This window comes from Watersipora subatra, chromosome 3 (assembly GCF_963576615.1).
Source record: "Watersipora subatra chromosome 3, tzWatSuba1.1, whole genome shotgun sequence".
NCBI classification, from domain to species: domain Eukaryota; kingdom Metazoa; phylum Bryozoa; class Gymnolaemata; order Cheilostomatida; family Watersiporidae; genus Watersipora; species Watersipora subatra.
In genome coordinates this window covers 50,674,661-50,702,365 of record NC_088710.1, presented here as the reverse complement: position 1 = coordinate 50,702,365, position 27,705 = coordinate 50,674,661, and the positions used below count along the sequence as shown (strand labels likewise).

At 35.5% G+C, this 27,705-nt stretch overlaps 1 protein-coding gene across 1 annotated transcript; it reads right to left on the bottom strand.

Moving 5' to 3' along the window:
* Window positions 1-747: 747 nt before the first annotated feature.
* LOC137391179 (tRNA (adenine(58)-N(1))-methyltransferase non-catalytic subunit TRM6-like) lies at window positions 748-27,496 on the bottom strand. Its single transcript, XM_068077560.1, has 10 exons — window positions 27,411-27,496; window positions 25,924-26,054; window positions 25,331-25,452; window positions 23,812-23,903; window positions 23,560-23,643; window positions 21,511-21,635; window positions 18,889-19,046; window positions 8,428-9,149; window positions 7,892-8,081; window positions 748-2,009 (listed from the first exon to the last, which is right to left on the bottom strand). The coding sequence occupies exons 1-10, from the start codon at window positions 27,482-27,484 to the stop codon at window positions 1,920-1,922; spliced, it is 1,788 nt and encodes a 595-aa protein (XP_067933661.1). The 5' UTR covers window positions 27,485-27,496; the 3' UTR covers window positions 748-1,919.
* Between the last annotated feature and the right edge of the window lie 209 nt (window positions 27,497-27,705).

The following is a 27,705-nucleotide window of genomic DNA, read 5'->3' as shown; positions in this document are numbered from 1 at the left end:
CAACATTTCCACAGCTCTACTAGAAGTTTTTCGTAATGTTTTTATATCCATCATCAAATTTTTGATGCACATGGTTCCTGCGTGCCTTCGATGTTTCATTCAGTAAATGTCCGGCAATAAATAACTGTTATAGGATGCCTACTCAACCAACTGAGTTGGCAGACTTTTACATAAATGCCAAGCTTTTTGATGTGTGCGGATGCACTTGACATCTGCTTTATAAGTTAGCCTTCCACCAGTATTTGTTATGTATAGCGAAGTGTATAGGAGGACTGCAAAAGACTGTCTTTGTCGCTGAATGGCATCAATAGATAAAAAATATTTCTGACTTTTTGTAGTGTGCAATTAAAAATGTGCCACAATATTTTTTTGATGAATTTGCTTTGTGAGACACTGAAATAAAAACAGCATCTACACATTATCTTATGTTAAGCCAGAACACTAATCCTTCCTGCAGTTGCCATTTCTTGGTCATAGCAGCAATGCGTGACTAAATAAATACATTGTATAGCTGTGTTTCATTGATATACAATGTATAACATATTTTTATTATAGCAATAAATGTTTATTCTGTTGTTATTTCAGTATTTGGCATTACCTAAATCATTCTAAATGTATAAAAGTTTATGCTCAACTCTTTAAAAAGGTCTGTTTTTCAGTCTTTGTGTATTTACCAGCTGTCTAGTTTTTATTTACATCTCACTTTGCCTCAAATGTGAACTAGAAGATCTTGTTAGAAATAGAATGAACTTTATTCATTTCGGAACAAGATGAGTAACAAGATGAGTAATATTGCAACAGTATAAAAACATAATAGACAGAACAGATATTTGAACTGCAAGGAGTAAGCAACACTCCAAATTAAAGTAATGCAGTTAAACCTGGCTGAACTAAGCAGGTTGATATGGTGTATTACTTTGTGACACACGCTATCGACAAACCAGATCTGAATACCAAAATGCATAACATGTAAATTTTATTCAGTCGTTTTTGATAACACTAATTGTCAATATAAGCTGAGCTTAGAATTAAAAACATGGCAGCCTAGAGTAGATTTAGCATTTAACAGAGACTAATAGACTAACTGTAGATTGATAAATAAGTACGCATATCAGAAAATCCGCTGACAAAGTGCCAACCAAAACCAGGTCATGTGTTAATTTATCAATTGCAAGGAATGATATATAAAAGCTATTGTTAACTTTTCACTGTGTAGTCTGTGCATAAAAATATTTTCATTTTTCTTCGATTCGATGTTCTTGGCACAACAATCTTATGTAAATTTATATATATACACGTGTGTGTCATACGTTGTTATGCATGAAGTTTCATACTGAACTGGAGCTTTTCACACGGACTTATTTACATCTATTACCACAAGCTGCTTAAAAATCTTGCAACATTCCGAGGAAAAAGTCAGTGTCCCGCGTCTTCTTCATAATCAAAATACGACAGAAATCGTAAATTTATGTCAGTATTCTTCACATGACAGTTTATCAGGACAAACACTCGATTAATTGTGGCTTTTATAATAGAGAAACTTCTGGCAATTCTAGAAAATTCTATGGGTCTGACCAGCTAGCATGTACCTGCTGAGAGTTACCAATTCGGAGCAGACTTCAAAAAACAGACAATATATGAATTCTGAAGCATGGCAAACTGGTTTCACAATAGAATGTTTTTTACAGCCCGCAAATGTCTCATCAAGAGTACTTCCCTTAATTTTCTAGAGTGTGTCTAAGAGCTAAATGAACAAATTTTTAGAACGGTTGTGAGAAATGCCCGCTCAAGCATAGGTCTTAGGGCTAAACTCAAAAAAGTTAGACAAAAAGTGAAAAACACAATGACATCATTTGAATGATATCATCCACTATGCTAACCAACTGTTCCTTTTTCTACACTCGCTGCTCAGGCATTGTTCAGTTGTTCTTCTCGACAACCGTGCCTGTTAGAAGGTAACCGCTGCTACCACTCATGTTTACCATTGGGTGGGTTCTTTCTGGCAAAACCTGTCAAAAACAAAAACTAATGAATAGATTGGCCTACCGCATATGGATTTAAACGGATGCGCAGTTAGTGCAATGAATTCTCTTGCATCTTATTCGAAATTCAACACAAAAACCACCAACATCTTCCATTACTACCAACATTAAGAGAGGATTCTGAGACAAGAAAGTGGATGACGTGAGCCAGAGTGAATCAACGATGAGGCAAGATGCTGGCAAGATGCCAGCAACTGTCCACTGGTAATGATTTAAGGGCGCAGTACTATCTTCAACTGGAATAAACTGAATTGCACCAACAAGAACTAAGAAGGAATTAATATAATTACAGAGCATGGCGACAGGATTATGGAGCTTGTCCTGGTTTGCATGCAATGATCCTTGGGTGTTTTACCCTTGGTCTTAATAAGAAGGCAAACCAGTCAATTTCAATTACTGTGAAAGGAAAGATGACAGATACTCTTACACAATTCATCCCGGAGACAAATGGGCGTAATATAGACTTATGGATGGATATATATATATATATATAAATCGTCTAGTTATATAAATATATATCTATACAACTAGACTATATATATGTATATATATATATTAATAAAAGACATTTGGACAAGTATTTGGATTTGGTTTTGGATGGGCGTAATATAGACTTATGGATATATATATATAAATCGTCTAGTTATATAAATATATATCTACATAACTAGACGATTTTTTGACTAAAACTTCTATCGGCAGCTACGGCGTTGTTTCACACTTGGCACTCATCAGGCTATGAATGACGGTTTGGCAAGATGGTACAGTGTAAAGGCGGTGCTTATGAATTTCCAGGAAGGTAGCTCCACGAATGCCTCCGTACATATATATACTAGGTGAATGCCTGACATTGCATGGGTAATAGAAAACAGCCTATTGTTGCCTTGAGAACGGAAGGTTCCGAGATCAAATCCTCTGCGATGTGAACTTTTCACTGCTAGATTTTAATCGCTATAACTGGACATAAGGTGTACAAAAAGATTTATATAGACTAGCAGAATGTTTGGCGTTGCAGGGTAATGAAAAGCCTTTGAACAGAAAATTGATTTTTTTTATTTAATGTATACGACATTTATTATTATAACTTTTAAACTTTATATTACGAGAAAAGTGTTTTGTGCAGTTCAAATAAATTAAGAGAAAAGTAGAACATCTGTAAAGGTGTTTAAATGTAAAATAAATAGCAAGTAATGGCTAGATAGTCTCTTTTACTGCAATGGTTATAATGAAAAGCGATTTGATACTGATACAATTAATTCGAACTAAGAAAACAAACCAAAAATCATGAATAAGTTGAAGTAATGTACATAGAAGTGTGTATAAAAAGGTTACTATTGTAACAGAAGCTATCCATTAAAACTTTGAATATGACAATAATGTTACCTCTCGATACTGGGTATCTCGAAAATGAATTATCGGACTGCCTTTGTCTGAAACATTGTTTGACCAAACGGAGGGACAATGTAGATGCAATTCCTACATGAGATAATACAACAGTCCACATGTAAAAGTTTAAATCTCATTTTTATAGCGATAGCCATAAGGAAGAACCAGAAATTGAAGCTGGTAGCTGAGCATTTGAAATTAAAACAACACATTTGAAAATTACAAATTAAAAAATAGGTATTGAATTTTGAAATAGCGTTTAAAATTGTTTAAAAAGAAATACAAACGCAAAAGGTGATATTGATTAATAATAATAAGTGCATCCCATTTAGCTTGTAACCTGCAATCGCCATAAGGATACCGTAAATAAAATAGATGAGACTGGTAAGAACGACTTAGCCTTGTGGTTGGGTGCATGTGCTTGCAAACTTTCTTCCACAATTACCACAAGTTCAAATCCAATATGATACAGATTTTTCATTGATTAGAGTTTAATAAATGGACCAAAACTGGACACAGGGATGAACACAAACAAACAGTAATATATATATTATATATATTACTGTTTGTTATACTTTTGTTAATAATTATATATATACATATATATATAATTATTAACAAAAGTTTGAGACCACTCAGTAAATCAATGCATATTATTGGTTTTATAGCAGTATATGTGGTTTTATTTGAACTTGTGATTAAACAATATAGTTACATACTGAAACACTTCTACTAATGCAGTTTTAAAGTTCATTAAAAGCGTAGCACAATACTTTTGAGTCTTTACTGTCAGTATTTGGTGTGTCCACCATTATTGGCGATTATCGCCTCAAGTAGCTTAGGCATACTTTCTATCAGCTTTCTGCAGTATTCTGCGGTGATCTCAGTGCACCAAACACTCTTTATAACCTGTACAAGTTCTGCAATACTTGATGGCTGTTTTTCTGCTACCTTGTTCTTTAGCACTGTCCAGAGATTTTTAATCGGATTGAGATCCGGGCTGTTGCCGGGCTACTCGAGCTCCGTGGCTCCTTGTGGCCCCCACCCCTTGTGGCCTCCACTGTGGCCCCCGGGTCACAAAGCATGACACAACGTTGTATAATTCAAAGTTCACTTAGTGCACACCATAGCATCACTTCTCAGCAGCATAGGGAAGATGGGTAGCCCTTACATTGTATAACCCAGGTAAAACAAGCGTGGTCTCAAACTTTTGTTAATGACTGTAGATACGAGTTGAATGCCCTGCGTTGCCCGGGTAATAAAAAAGGTTTTGCACAGAAATTTAGTTTTACTTAACATATAACAACATTTACCAACATAACTGTTAAACTTCATATCATGAGAAAAAATTTTGCGCGGTGCGAATAAATCAAGAAAAAAATTAAAACAACTGTAAAGATGTTTTAATGTGAAATAATTAGCAAATAATGGCTATAGTGTGCGATTTGTTTCAACGGTTACAATAAAAAGTGAATTAATACTGATACAATCACATTGAACTGAAAAAAAGATAAAAATCACGAATATGTTGAATTAATAATAACAAATAGTACATATAAGTGTGTATATAGAAAAGGTTATTGTTGCTGCAGCAGAAGCTATCCATCAAAATTTTGAATACAACTACACCGGTACTTCTTGATAATCAATACTGGCACAAACGTAAAAATGAGATGTCGAAATTAAATATGTCAGTGAAGCGCACTAGCATACTTTGACTGACTGAACCGAGAGAGGATGTAGAGGCAACTCCTACTCGAAAATGCATGTGTGAACATTTTTTAGTTTTACCATTTGTAACAATTGCCCTTTGCAATAACCGGAAATTGAAGACAGAAATTGTGCCGTTGCAGTTGCATCGTAATAGAATACTTGAAATTGAAATGGCACAATTAAAAATTACAAATGAAGAAAAATAAATAATGAATGTTTAAATGGTTTTTAAAACAAATTTTAAAAGAAAAAACGCAAAAGGTAATATTAATTCATAATATAACGTACATATTTAGCTTTAATCGCGATAAGGATACTGTAGATGAGCTAATTCAGATAAGGATGGCTTAGACTTGCGGTTAAGTGCGCGTGTTTGCATGCTTGCGCTTGTAATCGCCGTGAGTTCAATTCTAACACGGTATGGATTTTTCACTGTAGGATTTTAATCGCTATAGCTGGACACAGAGATGACAAACAAAAGACAAACTTTGAGAATCATACACATGTATATACATCTATATACATGTATATCCCTTTTAATAAAGGTCAAAAGTGCCTTGTATACTTGTAATAAAGGCCTTGCATACTTTTAATAAAGGTCAAAAGTGTTTGTAAATAACAACAATAAATGTATATAAATATATATGTATATACATTTATTGTTGTTATTTACAAACACTTTTGACCTTTATTGAAAGTATATAGTTGATAAACCTGCATTGAGATGTGAAGCAAACATCAAAACTGCCTACTGCCAACCAAAGGCCTCCTTGATCAAAGGAATGTTGAAAGTGGTGACTGCAGGTGTTTATAGAAACATACATTGAGGTGAACACGAGCCTAGGCACCAAGATATAAGGTAGAAATATCGTCAAAGATTCATACTGAGTCATATGCAGCTGCAGGGTGTAACTGAATGATGCTAAAGTTGACCAGCATTTCAGTCACATAGATGATGCAAAGGTCACTCAATGAGGAAAAGTCAGGCAATTCTGGAAGGTAAATTTAAATGTGTCTTAACACGCCAGAGCAAGTAAATTTTTGTTCCGTTTACCTAGACAAGAGTGAATGACGTTTTAAAGCCATGTATCAACAGAAATTAGAAATATGAGCGAACCAAAGTGACTGTGAAAAGCGGTGAGCAGTGAAGATGAAGCGGTGAGACATATTCACTTTTGAAGGTGCAAATCGATGTTCACATCAACAGCTCACTATATGAGTTGAGTTAAAGTGACCTAGCTGTCATGCCCAAGGGAATCACATATCAAATGCTCAACTCATATACCAGCTATGGCCAAATGGCGGATCTAGATTCGGATCTTTGTAGTTTTTTTTATAGATCTTTCAAGTTAGCTGTCGGAAAAATTTTTCGTGAAGTATTTTTTTAATTTGTTTTAAAAATTTTGGTAAATTTTTCTCAGAATTTTGGTAAATTCCTTGTTTTCATTAGTGAATTTTGTACAAAGTAATCATACATGTAGAACACGACTCACAAATACTCATCTTCGTGAACTTTAAGAGACGCTGTAAGTAGCAGAAAACTGCGTTTTGATAGTATTGTGAAGTCAAAGCCCACTCCTCATTTTTCTCACTGATATCAAACATATTTATTGCAGCACATCCATTTACTGATTTTTAGTCAAATTATGTATACAAGCAAAACTTTGCAAAATCGTATTTGACGCCTTGTTTAAGATGTACACAACTAAAATTTTACATGTTTATGTATGATAAAAAAGAAAAATGGCAGGATGGCAGGAAAAAGATCATGGCCAAAATCATTTGGCAATCCCTGTCATATAGTGTATACATCTACAACTGTGCAAATGCTTCTACACTGCAAGTAATAATATGCGGATTTAGTGAGACTCATCGCTGACAATGCGAAATAAATTTGCTAACGCATTTAAAATATTTATAGAGCTCATCCAGTGTATGAGTTTATTCACATGAAAAACACATTCATGAAGAGGTTGAACGAAAGAATTACGTATAAGCGATACAAAGACATGCAAGGTCGATATTCCATCTGCACATAGAATATCGATTGAAAAAGTTTAACAAATGACGCAGTTAAAATACTGTAATTAACTAATAATGGAGGTCATTTTTGTAACAAGAGCCCTGTAAGAAACAGTATGCGTGACAGCACATCTGTTGGCACTGTAAGAAACAGTATGCGTGACAGCACATCTGTTGACCCTGTAAGAAACACCCTGTAAGAAACGGTATGCGTGACAGCACATCTGTTGACACTGCGGAGACCAGATCTGCACTGCTATGCAAGTTGACGATTATTAAAACTTTGCAGACTCGCGCGCTAGAGCTGATGTCATAGGAAACATATTGATTGGAGCCAGCTTTGCGTCAAGCATTACCCTATGTATCATTCCTTTGACTTTTTAGATGCAATAAGGAAACATGAGAATAAAATTCTAAGGGTTCCTGTCTATCTATAAGATTAAATGAAAGTACCCAAGAAGTAGCAATACCAACGAACTTATAAAAAACCAACTAATTAAAACACAATGGTTATAGGCAATCCCTAGAAAAGTGCTGAATTATAAGCAACTTTTCTAAAGCTGTGAGAAGTCAGTGCGGGGCTGGTCACCAATTTTCCAACATTAATTCATAGGCGCTGCTTGTCCGAAACATATTTACTGTCGGATTTTTCTGAGAAACCAAAGAGGTGTGCAGATAATTTACTCAGGAAGTGCCGAGACAAACACACATAATCACGTAAGATATACCTGTATAGCTCTAAACCAGGTCTCAGAAAATTTCAAGTTGACAACTCCGCCTCTCTCTTTCAGCTGAACAAACAATTCCATCAGCGGTTCTTTGTGAGGATGAAAAACAACAAAAGGTCGTGAGAGCTTGACGAGGTTGATGAGTCGCAAAGTGAGCTGCGTGGGCTGAGCTTTGATCGCAATTATTAACCTGCAGGATGCAAAGTCATAAAATTATTCGCTTTGAGCTAGAGCAGATGGTCTTAGGCCAGGAATATTAAAAACCTTCCATGAAAAATACTTTGGAGTGACCTGAGAGTGGCACAATCATTCACACTCGACCAACCAAAAGGTTGATATGCACTCAATAGCAACTGAACAGATAATGCTAGTGTTCTAAGTAAATGTACCAACGAACACTAATTTGTTCATGAGAGAAAAACTCCAAAGACAAATAAAAAATGACTTGTGTCCATTACAAATGATTGGATAAAGGCATTTTATAATCTAAGTGAAAATTGATGATTGCACTGATAGCACTGATAGCTTGTACCTACGTATCAAACATATTCTCTTCAATATACTTCTTAGCCTGCTGTCTCTCCATTAGATGTGGCAACATTTCTCTTTTTTGATCTTCATTGAGTTGTCTTTTCTCCCCTCTGGTTACACCACTTTTCTCCCCTCTGGTTACACCACTGTTCGTCAGAGTACCAGTTTGAAGTTCATCAGCAGAATTGTTTGGTAATAATCTCTTCTCACACTCTAACTGAGTGAATAACTTATCAGAGTCAGCAACTGAAGGATTGGTAGCTAGAAGGTCGGTAACTGGAGGGTCAGCAACTGGAGGGTCAGCAACTGGAGGTTCAGCAACTGGAGGTTCAGCAACTTGAGGTTCAGCAACTGGAGGGTCAACAACTGGAGGGTCAGCAAGTGGAGGGTCAGCAAGTGGAGGGTCAGCAACTGGAGGTTCAGCAACTGGAGGGTCAGCAACTGGAGGGTCAGCGAGTGGAAGGTCAGCAACTAGAGAGTCGGCAACTGGAGGGTCAGTAAGTGGAGGGTCAGTAACTGGAGGGTGTGCAACTGGAGAGGTAGCAACTGGTACACCAGGGACTTTAGGGAGTGTTTTTACAGTTACTGGACTGCTGCCGGCCACTATCGAACTGTCAGTCTCTGTTGACCTTGAGCTACCCGTGCTCTGCTCAGACGACGCCTCACATGACTCTGAACCATTCAGTCTTCTTCTTTTCTCATCAGGGACACATAGTGTTGTAGTTTCCTATAAACGAGAGACAGAGGTACCATATGGTGCATGTGGTCAAACAGTAACAACAACACAATAAAGCTTGCCTGAGACAAACGTTTAGACGCCATGCATGCAAAGTCTTGGAATACGGTCAAACATTTATGTGAATACGAATTGTCCAATACACGATGTAACATTGCATTTATACGAATACGAATTGTCCAATACACTATGTAACATTGCATTTACATGAATATGAATTGTCCAATACACTATGTAACATTGCATTTATATGAATACGAATTGACCAATACACTATGTAACATTGCATTTATATGAATACGGATTGTCCAATACACTATGTAACATTGCATTTATATGAATACGAATTGTCCAATACATGATGTAACATTGCATTTATATGAATACGAATTGTCCAATACATGATGTAACATTGCATTTATATGAATACGAATTGTCCAATACACGATGTAACATTGCAGCAGATATTTGAGTCTGAACCTGCACTTATTCACAACATAAGATGTTCGATATTGCTCAAAGCATGAAGGTTTTGGAAGTATAAGTTAAATAAAGGTGAATATTCAAAACAAAATGTAAAGACCCATCAATAATACAAAACTGTAAATTACCTGGTATGTCAGTTCAGTTAGAGTAAATTACATCATCATATTTATCTCTACCAATACATTGCTGAGCATATCAATATATCTCTACCAATACATGCACTTCTACTCACTTGCCTCTAAGGTAAATCAGCAATAAAAATTTTCTAAATTGATGATAACTTCATCAAGTTTTTTTATCACGCATTTGTTTTAATGCTATTTGCATTATAATTATCCGCTGTATTTATTAAAAAAATATTATAGGTTTATGGGCTGAGCTACAAACTAAATGATGAAGAGTGCATCCTAACAGTAATATTTTCTCCAAAATAAGACAGTTTGAATATAAAAAGTAGATCTTAGAGAGAATTATGTAACTTCCAATGTAGACATGTTATGTGACACCCAATGAGTTCTCAACAGTCTCATATACTGTAATTTCTTTGTTCAATTCTACAGGTGATACATTTACATGTACTAAATTGTACATATACTTGTACAATCCACGGCGGTTTCGTGACGGCAACGGATTAACTGTTCGTTTTTGAGCTTTTAAGAGCATGTAATCACATTTCCACATATTTTGCACTACAACACAACAGAGTAAGACATGGTGAATCTTTTGATACCACACAACTGTAATGTGAATTTTGATGCAAATAAACTTTTAAATTAGAAGTTTTACGATAAGCGTGACACAACCATCGCTCTATAGGGCCTTACGGACACATGATCTGCTTGTCGGCAAAGCAGAGCGCTTTGGCACTGGTGCACCCAGTTGATACTACACTATCGCTGTATGGAAACCTACGTACTAATAACCAAACTCCTCACACACATAGCACACAATAATATTGGTAGAGCCAATATTTACCATCGTCATGTCTGGGCAGCGTACAAACACCGATAATTTGAATAAAACTCATTCACACCTCAACTTGCTGCAATAGGATTACATGCTGATGCTGACGCCGATGCTGACGTAAAACTTGTCCTAAACAAACAATAAGCAATGAATAAAAAGCATTTAGTAAGTTATCATGAAACAACCAGTCTCCTCAGGCCAGATAATTAATCATGACAAGTGAAGGCACGTGTATGAAGCTGCATATTTGTTTGTTAGAAAAAATTAATACCAGACTCAAGAGAATAGGTGGCATAGGCCAGTGACACTAGAGACTCTCGGGCTATGCGTGTTTACGACCCGATGTGCTGCTGAAACGCCACCCACTACACAGAAGGAAACCTTCTCATACCCGGCAGCGATCGATCTGACAAAGCAACAAGCGCGACCGGAATGACCAAGTTGTATTGACAGAGCGGAGTCAGTGTTATGACATCAAGGCCCTCGCTTGTAAACCTTGGAACGTATTTTATGTAACAAAATCGGTACTGCTGGCACAACCTATTCTACTTATTATATACTTTTCTGATGAAGGAATTAAAACTGAACCTGCCATAAAAATGGTTTCGTTTGGTTCATCTGCAGGTGGCTCCATGATATTAGCTTCAATTACTATTTATTATAATCAATTACGATGGCAATAGTGTAGTTTTCTGACTGAACAAACATAACCTGTAGCTAGTGCAAAGGTACTGGAATAATACTGTATCAAGAAATTGCCGGAAATGATCTTGTAATATTATTCAAAAATCATTGGGAGACAAAGGCTAGTGGGAGACCTATGGGAAATGTTCACTTCGGGTACGTGATTCTCTCCTAGTCACTGCGCACAATAATACCATGACGCCTGCTCCAGTACCATTCCTACTGCGTGCACAACGCTTATTGATTTTTTTAAGCACAACTAGATGCCGGTAGAAGCCACATACAAAATTTTATTTAAAATATCTTTGATTTTTGCGATCAACTGACACAACTATAGGAGTTTATATCACATGGTGAGAGCTGAACTAACGTTAGCCTGTGGTCACAAGAAAATGAGCAAAATGTTGAAACTCTTTAGCGGGTTGAGCTTCCAATAAAAACCAGTTTTTCCTATACATTTACAATACAACATTAAAAGCAACTTATTGAAAAAATATTTGTTAACAGAAAAGAACATCTCGATTCATTGATTACATGTTTGCATTAGCAAGTTGCAGTTCTTTGAACTTCATTCAAATCTTTATATGATGGTAGACGGTTGTGCAAGCAGTTGATCTCAGTCCACACACACTTCAAGTCTCTAAAAATGATACGCTTGCAGAGATAAAGATTAAACATTGACACACTACCGCTAAATAGCCTTTTTCCAAAATTTAAACACCAACTGAAGGATTTGGTGCTGAGTGCGTATGTTGTTCGATCGCAGACCATAGCATTGGATCATACCATCTCTCAGTTGTTAATATCTCTACGAGATGTCCACATCATCACCACCACATGGTCGCTTTTATAATTTTATATAATATATCATTATCTTTACTCATATTCGCTCAGACCCTTTTAAACTTTGCAATTACTATATACTATCATCTTTATTATTATTATTATCTCTATATATAGATCTCAGTGTTTGTTGGTTGTCCGTATGTCTAGTTATAGCAATTGAAATACGCTAACGAAAAAACTGCTTCACACTGGAATTGAACTTGGAAACTCGTTTTGCAGACAGGCGAGCTAACCATTAAGTCACACGGCCACGTTAGTGAGAGCTCAAGACGCATAGCGATTATATGTACAATTATTCCTACCCTTGGTAAGCTGGCTTAGCAGGCAAACCGCCAAATGTACGAGTTCCATAGACTGAGTATAAACACAGTTCTTATTATAGTAAAGATTTAGACTAGCTTAAGTTACTTAAATTCATTGGGTAAAGAAACTTAGCCAACAGCAACTACATGACCTGCCACTATTTGTAAGCTGTTTTAAATCTAGAACGAATATGTAGAAATGTTTTTCAACAATCTGTTTTAGCAATGCCTCGAGCTTTCAAATATGTGATTTATGAATCGGCCCGACACACACAGAAATAAACAATGACAACGATTAAAAGTAAATTTTCCGTGCAAAATTTTTTTTTATTACCCGTGCAATGCTGGGCATTCAGCTAAAAACATTGTATAACAAGTAAATTGAACAACTCTGCAAAACAAGCTTTAGCTTAATATGATTCATAGACTTTTTCCATTCACATTTCTAAGTTAAATTTAAATACATCGTTAACAGTTGACCACTTTCAGACGTAAGTGTGTTGTTCTCTGCATTACTGTAAGTATGCATAATTTTTGTGAAGTTGAAAACAATTATTAGATGACTGCAAAGAGCTTTTTTAAACTCCTGGAGGTAAACTTAGACGAATGAACCAGTACAAGAACACATATTTAAAGATCAATATGAAGAATTGCATTAAAGTCTCTCTGTTGAATGAGACTCGAGCCATTGACCTCCGTAGAGTTTATTTGTATTTTTAAAGTGACAGCAAGCTAGCAAGAAGAGTGACAGGGCTTAATTACAGCAGCTTCAAAAGCAGCACGGCGTGCATGCGGCGTGATGCGCGTATGCACATCGTATGATAATTACTGTGAAGATGACAAGCGCATAAGGTTGTTATTTATAAAGGCATTCTGAAATCTTGAAGGTTGACTTGCAACAAAGTTCACATTACAGTTATTTAGTATCAAAAGATTTACCATGTCTTACTCTGCTGTGTTGTAGGTGCATAATACGTATGTGGAAATATGATTACAAGCTCTTAAAAGCTCAAAAACGAACAGTTAATCGCCGCCATTCCGAAAACGCCGTAGATTGGAATCTCTGACGTATTCAAACAATTTGGTTATTATTTTGACACGTAATGTTCTCACGTGAATAGAAAGGCCAATAAAAGGCTCAATATAAAACTTCTTGTAGCACTAGTTTATGACAAACACTTTGGGTTTTACCGAAAAGCCCGTATCAAATATAAATGCTGACTACTTTACAGTTTCATTTCAGCTTGGTCTAATTATTTAGTCGTAATCTGATCATGTGACCTATACTTCCTGTCAAATAGCGCGAACAATTTTTGCAGCATTTTTCGACTATCACAGGTGACCAACAAGCCCATCATGTTTGTCAGAGGATGATGCTCACTCCTTCTAGCTAAGGTTAAAAAATTAAACAAATTTTTACGGTACGTTTTGAGATATCGGTGTTCAAAATGACAGCATTACAATGATGATTAAACAGACGCGTAAGGACAATAGACATGGTTATATTGAATACGAGAAGTACATTTGTGAAAATATATCGACGAATGAGGGTGCATGAAAGTGTAAACAGAAGCCATCGTGTTTAACTACGTCTCATTTGAGCCGTTTTGGAGAAGGATTCTAATCTATGGCGTTTCCGTTATGGCTGCGACTAACTGTTCGAATTTGAGCTTTTAAGAGCTTGTAGACACATTCCCACATATTTTGCACCTACAACACAGCAGAGTAAAACATGGTGAATCTTTTGATACCAAATAACTGTAATGTGAATTTTGTTGCAAGTCAACCTTTAAGGGAAATTGTTTAGAGTCGATGTAAACTTACAATCGATCCGCCAAATGCCTAATCTTTCTCACGAGTAGACAGCAAGTTGGAAACGAAATGGTTGCAAACTTGGATTGTAAATTGGAAATTAATGAAAAATTGGAAACCGAATAGGCTTTGACCATGAACTTTGCAATATTCTTCAAGTATATTGGAGCTTAATAAAACCCTGATAAAAGGGACAGCCTACCTTCCATCTTTTCTATTTTTAAAATGAGCTTATTTATAGGGGCTAAAAGGTGGCTCCTAGTTTTTAAAATGAGAATAGGCTTATACCAGTATGGATAGGAGTGCATTTTGTTAAAGATTAAATTTCATATAATCAACTTATAACAAACTGTTCGAGTTTAAGCAAATATAAAGTTTTATAATGCTACCCTTGCGCTGCTATTTTCAAATGATAATTTTTAGTATACAAAAATTCCCAATATCATAGTTGATAGTTGCTTTACTGTCTTGCTGGCCATATTAATGTCGAAACCTCTGATGGCCAAGCTCGACAAGCTTCATAACCTGCTAACAGTCATTTAACTACATGAATCTGTTGGAGAAGATGTCAAAGAGATAGCGAACGAAAAACAAACATCCTGGTAAAGCTAGGGTGTAATGAATGACTCCTGCAGAGTTCTCACGGTAAAAAGACTTATAAGCCTTGCCTGGTCAAATATTAACTTCAGTGATACTGAATTCGGGTGTCGAAGTATTTTAAATATTGCTATCCAAGTTTCAAGTGTTGATGGTAGCTTGAGTATCCCAGAAAAACTCAACACTCTAGAGTTTTGAAGACAAGTTTGTCAACATTATCGATGAAGTTGTATTCGGTGAAACGTCCCATTTAGTTTCTAAAGGCAACAATACAAAACAATAATCAAACTGCGAATAACACTACAATCTAGAAATTTTAGTGAAGTTTTTCATGATGGGCTTATAAAGCTGGTTCCATACAGACTTATGTTCAACCCACATATTTCGTTAGGTTAAAAAAACAAAAGAGAAATTACATTCAAATAATTCACATTGAGAGGAAATGTGGCATTTTAACGGCATCGCTCATCCAGAGATCATTCATGTTAGAAGAGCCCCACCATGACAGCTCTGGACAATTCAGTCGCACAAATTTAAGTCGCTCATCTCCTAGTTTTTGTGGTCTTAAAGCAAGAAACACTAAGAGACAGCAGCAGCGTCTACATATCATTCGAGGCAAATAAAAACTTAGAGAGCATAATAATAGGTGCACACGTGGCTACGAACTATTGATACGCTGTCTACAGTGCTTTCCTAACTTGACTTTTTTACCTGCAGCATTGTTACATGTGTATTTAAAAATCTGCCCTGAATGAACTAGTGCAATGAACATGAGATGACTACCAAACCTCCTCGAACATTTTTTTATTTTTCCCTATTCATTATTTCAATAGTCGGTTTAGGCGCGAGTGTCAAAATTATACAATCTTCAGTTCCACTCATATAACTCATTGCATATTTTAAAGGCCTGATATATTGCAATTGTCCTATATCCACATCAGACATCAGAGATACTCCAGAAGCCTCAATAGTTGTGAACAATTCCCAAAAGGCTCCCTAAATAGGATTTGAAAGAACTACTACTTATAAAATACATGCAAACATTGAACCCCAATCTTTCACTGTTTAATCATCATGTTCTCATAGCACGAGGTGTTTCCCACGAACAGCGCACAAAGACAAAACCTACCAATCTTAAATTACAAATCTCTTAATGTTATGTTATAAAGTATCTGCGGTCCTTGAATTGAAATAAATGTTTAAAATCGATTTTTTTTATTAATGGTTGATGCTAGTAACTTTCACAATTATTTCAAGTCTAAACTTGATATTTGTTAAACATTTTACAGACCATTTAGTGATATCAGATGAGGTAGTAGGATAAGGATAGCATATGGCTACCACTGATCATGGAAACATTAAGAGGTGGCTTTTTCAGATTCAATATGAAAAAATTAAAAACTGATTTTTTAAAAATAAGATGTTAGCTTTTTATGCAAATCATATTTTCTGACTGATAAAACATCATCAGGGATCAGTATGCTAATCACATCCGAGCAAAACCTGGCATTCAACATTGAGATGTTGTGACATATCCAAACACTATATACAAATACATGTATGTTGGCTTGGTTCTGCTAGCCTCATAAATGTACAGCACGTGTATACATTATGGCATATGAAAATGCATCTGAGTTGGCTTGTCTCTATCAGCTTCCTAAACGTATAGCGTATATATATATATATATATATATATATATAGTATATATATCTAGTATATATATATATATATATACATATACTAGATGAATGCCCTGCATTGCACGAGTAATACAAAAATTTTGGATAAAAAAGTTATTTTTAATTGGCTGAGATTCTTTACCCAATGAATTTGAGTAACTAAATCTTTACTAAGACAACCTATGAAGACAACCTTAGGAAAGAAGACTATCCTGATCTCTCACGAAATCATGACCTTCAAGCATGCTAGCTGAAGCGTATTATTTTAACAAATCGGCATTAAAGATTGGCATGTGCATAAATATGTGCATAAATGTGTGCACAATTATTCCATAGTAATGCCAGTTTGATGCTTAGTGTAATGAATAGTACGTCTGTCTTCGGCAGAACTAGAAGCTCAGAGTTCAATTCTCGTGCAAAGCAGATTTTTCGTTTCTATAAGTTTATTGCTATAACTGGACACACAAGTGACAGACCAACAAACACTAAGATTTATATAGATAAGAACACTTAACTGTCAGTCAATAACTACTAATTTCTTTCAATCATATATAGATCTGCTCTTATTTGGTGACAACTTGATAAGAGCAGATCTCGCTACATACATATACAGTCAAACATGGATAACTCGCCCACGGATAGCTCGAACACATGGTTAACCCTTTCGTAAGTGATGCGACATTAATGTCCTGCGGAGTTTTGAGCAAAGAGACATTTATGTCGTTTGGGAAATCCCAAAAGCCGTTATTCGTCAGCCATTTGTTATTGGCTCTTTTTGTTTAGTTCTTCAAATATTCTTTCAGTTTTATACTACTAAACATAATATTATTGTGTTCGCTATAATAGTCAGTCAAACCTAACAAAAGAACAGAGTTCTTATGGTCACTACGGCAATCAACTACCACCGAAACATCTTCTATCGCGAACTACTATTACGCCTAAAACTACTATCGAAACGAAACAATGGCAAGTCAAACGAACAACTGCATCGAAAAGTTGCTACTAGAACCAACTACGAGGAAGATATTGCTGATTATTATAACTGATGAATCTTGTTCCAGTGGAAGCGATATTGATGCAAATGATTTCGATGTAGAGTCAGAAACCGGTAGCGATAGTGATGAATCTGAACGTGCCGACGGTCATGATCCACGACGACGGTGGGGTTATGCAAAGGTGACTGCTTCAAGAAATATTAAATGTAGTGACTTGTATGTGTGTGAGTTCCATGTATTTTAAATTTCATGTAGTTATTCCTGTAAATAAAAAAGTTATGACGTTTTATGTATCCCTATGTACAAATTGCTAGTCGTTTTGCAAATATATTCACTCTGTACACAAAGGTTTAAATAATTAATATACTTGCGAAAGGGTTAACTCGAACGGTTTCTTTGGTCCGTTCCCACGTAATGATAAATTGCTATAGATAGCTCGACCTCAACTCTGTTAACTCGAACTGTTTTTTGCCCAACGGCTACCGAAACGGTTGTTATTGCTTTAGAAAATCACTTTATTCCAAGCCATAGAGGTAAACCTCAACTTTTCGTAATTCATAAGCGTCGTTATTACCACCGTCGACAAAATATTTTTGTCAACGACTTTTCTAAAGGTTTGGTGAAATTTGATTTTTACCAAACATCCGCTTAGCGATCGCCTTTCGGAAGCATGGAAAAGTGAGGTGACCTTCGCGTAAACTTCAAGAAAAATCGGCAAAATTGATCTCGGTTAAAACGCTCAAAGGGAAAAGATGTCTTTTCTTCTGAGCATTTCAACAACGATCAAGTTTTGCCAATTTTAATCTAAAAAACGTCCTGGCAATAACATCACCTCAAACAACAAAACAATCTCAAGTGATAGAAAAATCTCCTATACTTTTTGATAAAAAAGTTTTAAACTTTACATTAGAAGCATTTAATTTGAAACAAGCCATTTATGCTTTCGATTTCTATTATAGTTTGTGTATGTGCATGTATATACTAATAAATAAATAAATACATGGACTTGTAACAAAGCTCTGATAACTTAAACGCTCTGATAACTTGAACACTTTCGCTCGGTCCCGTGAAGTTCGAGTTATCCATGTTTGACTGTATGTAGATCACAACAGGAAACATGACAAAAATTCATTTCAAGCAAAGTCTCCTGACGTTTTAAATTTTAGTTTGTATATGTATATATGTAGCTACGTGTAGATCACTTTTAGTAGTTTCTTGATATTTAAAGGTGGACACAACTCCAACGTTGGTACATTTCCAAGCTGCAGGTGTTATGCATTAAAACCTTAAGAATATCACGGATGCAATTAGTGAAGAAATTCAGCCCACTTCCATGGCATTCTTGTTACTGTTTATACAAACCTTGGACTTGGCGAACATAGATAGTTCATGCAACTGATTCAACGGATACAGTTTCATTCTGGATCTGGCTAATTGCTTAGGAAAGCCAAAGTCATCAAACGCCGCTCGACCCTTCATAGGGTTGGGGCCAGTGAAGAACTGGGTGAGACAGCCTTTATCTACAACATTGCAGAAAAGCAAGGCTGTCGATGATCAGTTTACTCAATTGTCTGAGGGAGACTGAAGGCTACAGTAAAAACTGAAGATGTAGAACTTGCCTGTTTAACACAAACCTATCAAACCTAAAGTGGTATGTTTATCACGAACCTATCAAACCTAAAGTTGTATGCAAAATCATGGCAACCCCCAGGTTCATTGTTGAGTGAAAAGATCTTCGTATCTTATATCACATGTCAGCTCTAAATGCATAAATAAATATATATATATCATTTTAAAGCTAAAAGTGTACTCTTTTCATCTAATTAAATATAAATCTTTTGTTTTTTACTACAAAGAGTTAGAAGCTAAACTGAGCTATAATTCCAAAGCTCAGAATGAACTTGCTGATCACTGCATATCTGGACAACGTCTTGTTGTGCGACAGAGAAGGCGGATAACATCTGATTAATTTAGCAACAATGCAAAGATATCTCAAAGCAAAAACCTGGCTAGAAATTTGGGCTCAAACCACTGCGGAGGCCTTCTAAAATTTTTTGCGACGTGAGATGTTTCAAGTTTTTGTTGAATGAACCCGAAAGGGTTGAAATATATATAGTTTCTGTGTCATAGTCAACTGTTCACATACTCTAGATAAAAATTATACAAAAAGTAGCTTAATTCTGATGATTTTCAGCCCAGCAAACTTAAATGAAACAGTATCATGTCATATTTTGAGGTGGCTGCCATAATGTCACATTCTACAGTAGAACAGACATATAAGGAAGGACTGGATGAAGGTAGAGCAAATCAACCAACGCGCAAGGAGTTAGGGATAATGAGACACGAATAACCAAATTAGACCAATCTGAGACACCAACGTAATTTCATCAGACCAAACGTGCTGAGAGATGTCAACACTAATGAGACAGAGAACACCACTCACGATCCCACATGGTTCATGCCTTTAGTTAGATATGTATATCGGCTAAACAAATAATTAGATTATGACAGGCAAGGTCCACCACACGTTATAAACTTAATTATAACAATGATGGCGAAACTAAATGGCAAATTTGATTAACCCGTGTAAATTTATGTTTGTTCGGAGAAATTTTACACACGCTACCTGTATAGATAAGCTTCCTTGCATCTACATGTATTATATTACTAAGTGCAATGGTTGGTTAAGATGCAGAACTGCAAACGAAAAAGAGTAGAAAACTTCAAACAAAACAATTGGTATTGGCAATACTATTATCTAGATTTTAGAGGATGCTAGAAATATACAGAAATATACATATTTAACTTATTTTATTTGGGTGACAGTAACTTACAGTTTGACTGCCAGCTGCCGACTATCCAGGTAATTTTTATGATCTTCTGGCAAATCTTTTTAGGCAATATATATATATATATATATATATATATATATATATATATATGTATATATATATGACGATTTGAATTACCACCACAATCCACGCTGAACTTTCATTGCTTATCTTGTATCATATAAGGCCACAGAAGCTGCAGGAACGGCAAACAGCAAACTAATTTCAACAAAATTGAATTGAAGGACGCTGCGAAGGAGCTTTCAATAATAATAATATTACATTTACAAGGGGCACTGGTGAGAGTTCAACAGACTGACATAACAACATTAGTCTCGTGTGAGCAACTCGTGTGCCAATTCATGCTTATGTAACTACTGCTCATTATCATGAGTTACACTTGTTATTGTGAGAAGCTAAACCATAAAATGACAATGCTGACAGGCTAATACAGTTTGACATTGGATTGCCTTGGGTCGATATGACAGTTAGAATACCCCTGAGGAATAGATATGTGAATTATTAATGAATGCCTTTCCTACGGATAACACATGTTTATAGCAATAGAGATGTGCATTTTTTGTTAGCGTAAACCGAGAGGATGTAAGAATTAGGCCGCTGATGCTTGGAACTTAACTTTTAAGCGTTCCTGCATATATTTATAACATAAAGGATTTCATGCAATTAATAAGCAAAGTAAACCATTCCTCATCGCAAATAGCCTAAAACACAGTTGGACGGGCCCGTGTTTTAGGTCACTAACGTTCGAAAAGGGTACACACAAAAACCTTACACAAAATATGTATTTTTCAATAACCCCTGCACTCGTATATCGATCAATGACGTTACATTTTCGATGCTATTTCATTGACTTTTTTCTATTTTATTACTTTCGCAAAGAACTACTGCAATGGCATCCTTATAATTATTTGTAAAACTTCAAAACGCAAAAGGTATGGTCATCGACAATAAAATTAGACATAAATGACGGAAAAGAGCCAAACCAAGTGTCAATTCTATCAATTGTACATCAATAGTGCATGTATGTGCTAAATATAGATTTTTCGAAGTGCTGAGAAACATCAGCCTGAATAGTAATTGAGGATTTTTATAGCAACTGATTGGTTCAAGCGCAAACTCATGAATACCTTACCATTTAGCCTATCAAGGATAGCACCGGCAAGGAGGCCCTGACAAGCTTCCACCAATAAAACCTTAGACGTTGATTGAACATTGCCAATAGTCAGCACTTGGGCGAGGGTATCCATGCGAAGAAAGCTGAAAGTGGACAACTCCTAATCAGCTCCAAAGTGCAATAAACAAGACAGCAGTGTCAACATATTTTATAGAATCATCGCAATCCATTTAAATAGAGTTGTTACGTATGATTAGGAGTTACCTTCACAATCTATTTTGGGCTCAACCCCTATCTGCACAATTCGTATCAAATGATCAAAACTTTATTTATTAAAAGTAATCAGTTTGCTCCCATTTACAGTCATAATTGAATTAAATGATGTTTTGGATTCAAATTGAAGTTCAAAGCACCCCAATTAGAGGCAAAAACCCTGATATAGAAGTATATAAAAATTATATATAAAATTCTGCACTCACAAAACAAGTCATGCAAACTCTGCAGTATTTTAAAAACACATTTTGAGAAAAGACATGAGGTAAAGTCATTCGCTGAAACACTATGCATATTTAGTTTAACAAAAGCCGCTTATCTGCGCTGAAATTGATCAAACTTATCAATAAGTTGATATTAGTTTATAAAGTGAAATATGTATTCATTTCCCATGATACATTTTATTATGCTGGCAGATAAAATGTCTTGTATTGTTCTTCCAAAGTTAATCAAGCTGTACTCATTATAATTAAGATACTGCTAACTTGCGACTCAACTTCAATTATCATGAAATTTGTGATGCGACTCGCAAGAGCATCATCTTTGGGAATTGTTTCCCCTACAATAACTTCGTATTTTAGTGTTAGGAAACCTGCTATAAGCCCAGTTTATCTGCAGAAGAGCCTTGTACACTAATTTATCTTCAAGTTTAATGTTCATTATTTCACATTAAAAGATCACAATGGAGAGATAAACCACATGGAACCAGAGATATTTTAGGTAATGGACCTAATAAACAAGCTCGTTGTTTTGGGCTATACATAAACTAGTCTACTGAGAAAGACAATTCAAAGTACACCGAGTAAAATTGTTTATATTTAACTTGAAATCTTAAATAATAAAATTTTCAACAATTTTAGATTTGGTAAACAGAACAATATACATGTTAACTAATATGGTGAAACGAATGATATAAAAACAGTTGCCTTACACAGCTGTGTCTCACTTAAAGTTAGAAGCCAATAACTCCTATAGCATAACCATCAGCAAGGTTAATTTAAGCAGAATTCTACAATTTCACGTATATTGGATAATCACTCGAAGGATTCATTAAAGCGATTCCATCAGAAAGGAGGACTGACATCAGAGCAGGCAATGTATTTAACTTATTAAATACATTGTGCTGACTCTTTGTAGATGTTAAAAGAGTCATCCTCCTAAGCGGCTCAGAAAAGAAGTCTGTCCGGCAAAGGGCTTGGATAATCCTAGATACTAGCCTTATCGTTTACCAATTTGTATATTAAACATTACCAGCTGATTCTAGCCATGGGTCAACCAATTCTCTGACGACGAGCGTGTAAAACAGTGGCAGTGAGTGCTTAAAGATAAACTTACACAACCATTTTAGTAGAGTTTATCGGCAAGTATCCGTGTTTTTCTATCATTTGTGATTGTTTTTGATGTTTGAGGTGATCTGACTGCCAGGTTGTTTCAGGATTAATATTGACAAAACTTGATCGCGGTTAAAACAACCAGAAGAAACACGCACGAAATGACATCACAAGTTGTTATCGTTGCTATAGTTGATATCGGCTACTGCGTTCAAATTGCAGCGTTACCCGTCTATATTCTGCCAGTCTCCGTGCAACTATATACGCATAGTTGCACTTTCGCTTGATCAGAGCCTTTTAACCGTGATCAAGTTTTGTCGATTTTAGCCTTAAAACATTCTGGCAGTCAGACCACCTCAAACATCAAAAACAATCGAAAATGCCAAATACTTTCTGTAAAGTCTACTAACATTTTATGCAAGTTCATCTTTATCTACCGACAAGCGTAGTTCTTACTGCATACCAAATCTTTGCAGGATCCTTTTGGTAGTGCATGTCTGCTACGAGCCTCACAGACGGTCTGAGAACTGTGTAAACATTCATATGCCTGTAATATAGAAAGCCTGCCCGTGACAACATGGAGATTATTTGGTGACTGTCAGCCTAGTAGCAACTCTTGATGTTTCTGAAAAATTTTTGCAAAGTAAAACAGTCCAAAATTGCCAGCGGTCAATGATTTACAACCACATAGATGGTTCATAATTCTTAGACATACCTCTTCTTCTTTTTCTTTATCCATTTCTCTTGAGAGAATTTAGTCTTTTGCGTAAATGTGGCACTATTTTTTATTAGCTCAGTCATCACTTCCTGAACAAACCAGTGATAACAAACCAGATATAACAAACCATGAATACATTCAAGATGTAAGTAATACCAAAATGTAATGTGTACTGGATTATGAGATGTCTATAACATGTACAGTTGGCCCATCAGCAGATCAACAAATCATTAATCGGCTTTTGAATACTACTGACAATATATGCGCCTATCGAGATCATACCCATATGCTCCTACTCTTAAAACAACTTGGAAAATCCATATTGATGACCTTCTTTTCTAATACTTTCATTTTATTGCTAAATTTTTTTTATACAACACATTTTAAGAACAAACAATTAGTCTATTTCTTGCGTTTTGGAATTTTGCGGTTACTAATAACATGTAAGGTAATTCAGTTTTTTTACCGTATAAGCAAAGTTAATGTTTCTTGCCAAGTTGAACGGGGAGAATTATGTAAAAAAGTTGTTTAAGTACTCCGAACAGGACGGCCTTCACTGTCAGATGAGTCAGTGTCTGGGGAGTTATTTTATGTTTATTGATACGCTATATCAATAAAAAATATTGCATGGGCGATTCAAGGTGAGTAATAAACGAAGTCAAGTGTCATGTCATAAACAGCTTGAAGCATATTTTACTTATGGTTGAATATAGTACTCACTCATAGCGAATATGCGGCTGAAAGTTACTTTTTCTAGAACTAGCAACCCTATTGGCTGTTTCGGTTGTTTCTTAAAGCTAGACACCAATGAGAAGAGATCTACAATGCTCTTGGCCATGCGAGACTAAGCGTTAAATCATAATCCGAAGGCCAATTTAACACAGCGTGGAAATATTAAAAAATTCTTGAAAAGTTGTGCGACAAACTATTTCAAACTGTTTACAAACTGTAACGCATGCATAAGGTTCTATATAAACCACGCTGCAGGCAGACTATCTAATAATGAGTATTCATCCAAGGAGAATAACCGTCACTCTTCACCCAGTGAAAGCATATTATCTTTCAAATACCGAATCATTACCCTTCAAGCGATAGTAGCAAAATTTTAAACTTGTAAACTGATACAGGATGATTAGCCAAAGGCTACAATTTGTTCATTTCTGTTTAGAATTAATATAATAGTATTGTATGATATAAGCGTTAAAATCAGCAGATGTTTTGTACAAGCATTTTATGTCTCTGCATGATCCCATTCCTATTTACAGTGATATCAGCACATGGCTCTTTTGCGCATCTTCTCAGCTGCCTATGGTCACACTAGGTATGTGAAAATACTGCAAGTATACATTGCAATGAAGTTAAATCTTGATATCCTAGACAATGGCTACGATATATTTAAAAAATAGCAAATACTAAGCATGCTAATGAGAGAAGGGAGAGGGGGAGAAAGTACTTCATTCATAACTTCATCTACACAACAACGCTCCGTGTTCACAATACCAAATGAGAAACGTACATCTCCAGTAAGTCCGTCGTTACGTAGGGCGTGAATCTCATCTTTTCCTAGGTTTTGATTTTCTTCGTTGGCGCTAACTAAATTTCGATTGTCCAAGCCACTGCTGGTCTCTGGAAGAGCATCTAAATACAATATTCACAATCACTGTAAATGGTCAATGAAGTTAGAAGAGGCAACTACTGACTTGTAAAAAGAAAAGCGAGCTGTTGAGATTACTAATAAAATTAGTAAAACATTTATAACATATTATAAAATATATAATTATATTATATATATAGTACTTATACATAGAATTACGATTAGGTTTCTACTACATTATATTATAAGCTAATATATATATTATATAATACATATATGTACATATATATATAATATAAAATAAATCATAAAGTAACCTATACATATAAATATATGTGTAGGTTACTTTATTGCCAATAATTTCATTTCAAATAGAATTTTTAGGTTATAAGAATTTTTAAGTTATAAGAATTTTTAAGTTTTAAGAAATTCAAAGTTAGAATTTTCAAGCACCGAAATTAATAAATATCTTTATAAAGAATTATAAATGCAATGTAAACAGCAATCGTAGTCACCTGTTATAGAGAAATCATCCTCCCTGAGAACCAACTGACTAGATTTCTTATCTATTTCAAACTGTGTCCCATATGGCTTACCAAATATATTGTCTAGCCGAAACTTGGTCCTTTCAAATATAAATGGTCGGCTACAAAAAAGAAAACTCATACAAAGAAACTACAATGAGAGTTGTCTTACTTACAAACGGCAAAGACAAACAACTCCTAGTCATGATTTCAATTGAGACGTGTGATGCTTAATGATGTGTTTGATGCCATAAACTTTGTGGAAAGCAACAAAAACAATATTCTATATTTTTTTAAAATAAACTAATTTCAAAATCAAATTAATATCGTTATACCATGTATCAGCCTGAACTAAGGTGACGCGATTAGTGAACAAATACTCAAAGAAATATTGGATCTTAGCTGGTTCATATAGCCTGGGCATGACTCTCGTGGGGGATTGGGAGAGAGAGCCTGGGACACATAGCGAAAAAAAAGGTAAGATAACTTCGGCAAAACGAGCGACATATGTTACATATGACGCTCAGACTGATACTAATGAAAGCGTGTCGATCTCACGATGTATTAGATGTGGCGCGTTTAAAAGCCTATCGTCACGGTAACGTGACTTGATCTAGTGAAAGGCCCTATGTTTTTGATAGACTGGGCAGTTATGCAATACCCCGTTTAATAACAAAACGATAAGAACCATAGGTTACTATTCTCTTGCGTTTTCACGTTTGCGGTTTCATTTCATTTACTGATAAAAATGGAGCGATTCAAAATCATCTATCAAAGCTAGGCATAGTCACGTTGAGACCAAAACAGTCTCAAGCTTTACAACATATTATCGTAGGTTTTGACTAATTTATAGCTCTTATTACTGGCTTCGGAAAGAGTATTTGCTTTCAGATGGCACTGTTTTGCAGTGGTAGGTCCTAGTTGTTCATAATAACTGTCGCGAGTAATCACAATACTCGCGAGTAAAATAAAACTGAGATTACTTTTTACTAGATAAACTTTTCTTTACTAGCAGCGTGTAATTCATTTTTGTTGTTCTATTGCTATTCGTTTGTATTGTTATTGTGAAAATGTTTTATTCAATTGATTTAATTTTTGATTATAATTAAATCAAAACCTAATTAATTAAACATTTGAAATAATATAACTCCCGTGATTGATTTATTATGCAACCAACATTTCATACTTACCAACCAGCGTTTGTTTGCTGCCAATTCAGATTAAAAATAATACATCATACTCGCGGAGATCATAAAAAAGACCATCACATGATACTCCTTCGGAAATAACGATTGTGATATTAGCGACTGCAGAAGTCGACTTTTAGAGTTGTCTTCCTCGCGTGTTGCTATGTGTCCCAGGCTCTCTCTCCCAATCCCCCACGAGAGCCATGCCCAGGCTATGGTTCATACATCTGATAAAATAAATGCTTACACTATACATTAAAATAGTTAACATGAATAACATATTTTTCTTACCCATTTTTCTTGGCCTGTACAACCCGCATAGATGACTCTTTTTTCAAAATCACAAAGTCACCATCTTCGATCATATTGAAATCAGTTCTTCTACAAGATCAGTTAGCTATGTAAAAGAAAGAACTCAAAAAATAGCTAAGCGCACTCTATAGCTAAACAGATGCAAAAAAACAGCATGCTTTAATAGCTGTACTAATCACTAGTCCATTTAACCCTGACAACTTGTCATTTGGACCAAAACTATTGGCCGCTCCTTGGTTAAGCAATGAGCCTTCATGGCGCACCGATTGGGTTT

Coding starts and splice junctions, on each gene's coding strand:
- LOC137391179 (XM_068077560.1), bottom strand. CDS start 27,484: ATGATCGAAGATGGTGACTTTGTGATTTTGAAAAAAGAGTCATCTATG. Junction 23,904..25,330: donor ACGACGGACTTACTGGAGAT/GTACGTTTCTCA, acceptor TGGTTTGTTCAG/GAAGTGATGACTGAGCTAAT. Junction 19,047..21,510: donor TATCCTTGATAGGCTAAATG/GTAAGGTATTCA, acceptor GCAATGTTGTAG/ATAAAGGCTGTCTCACCCAG.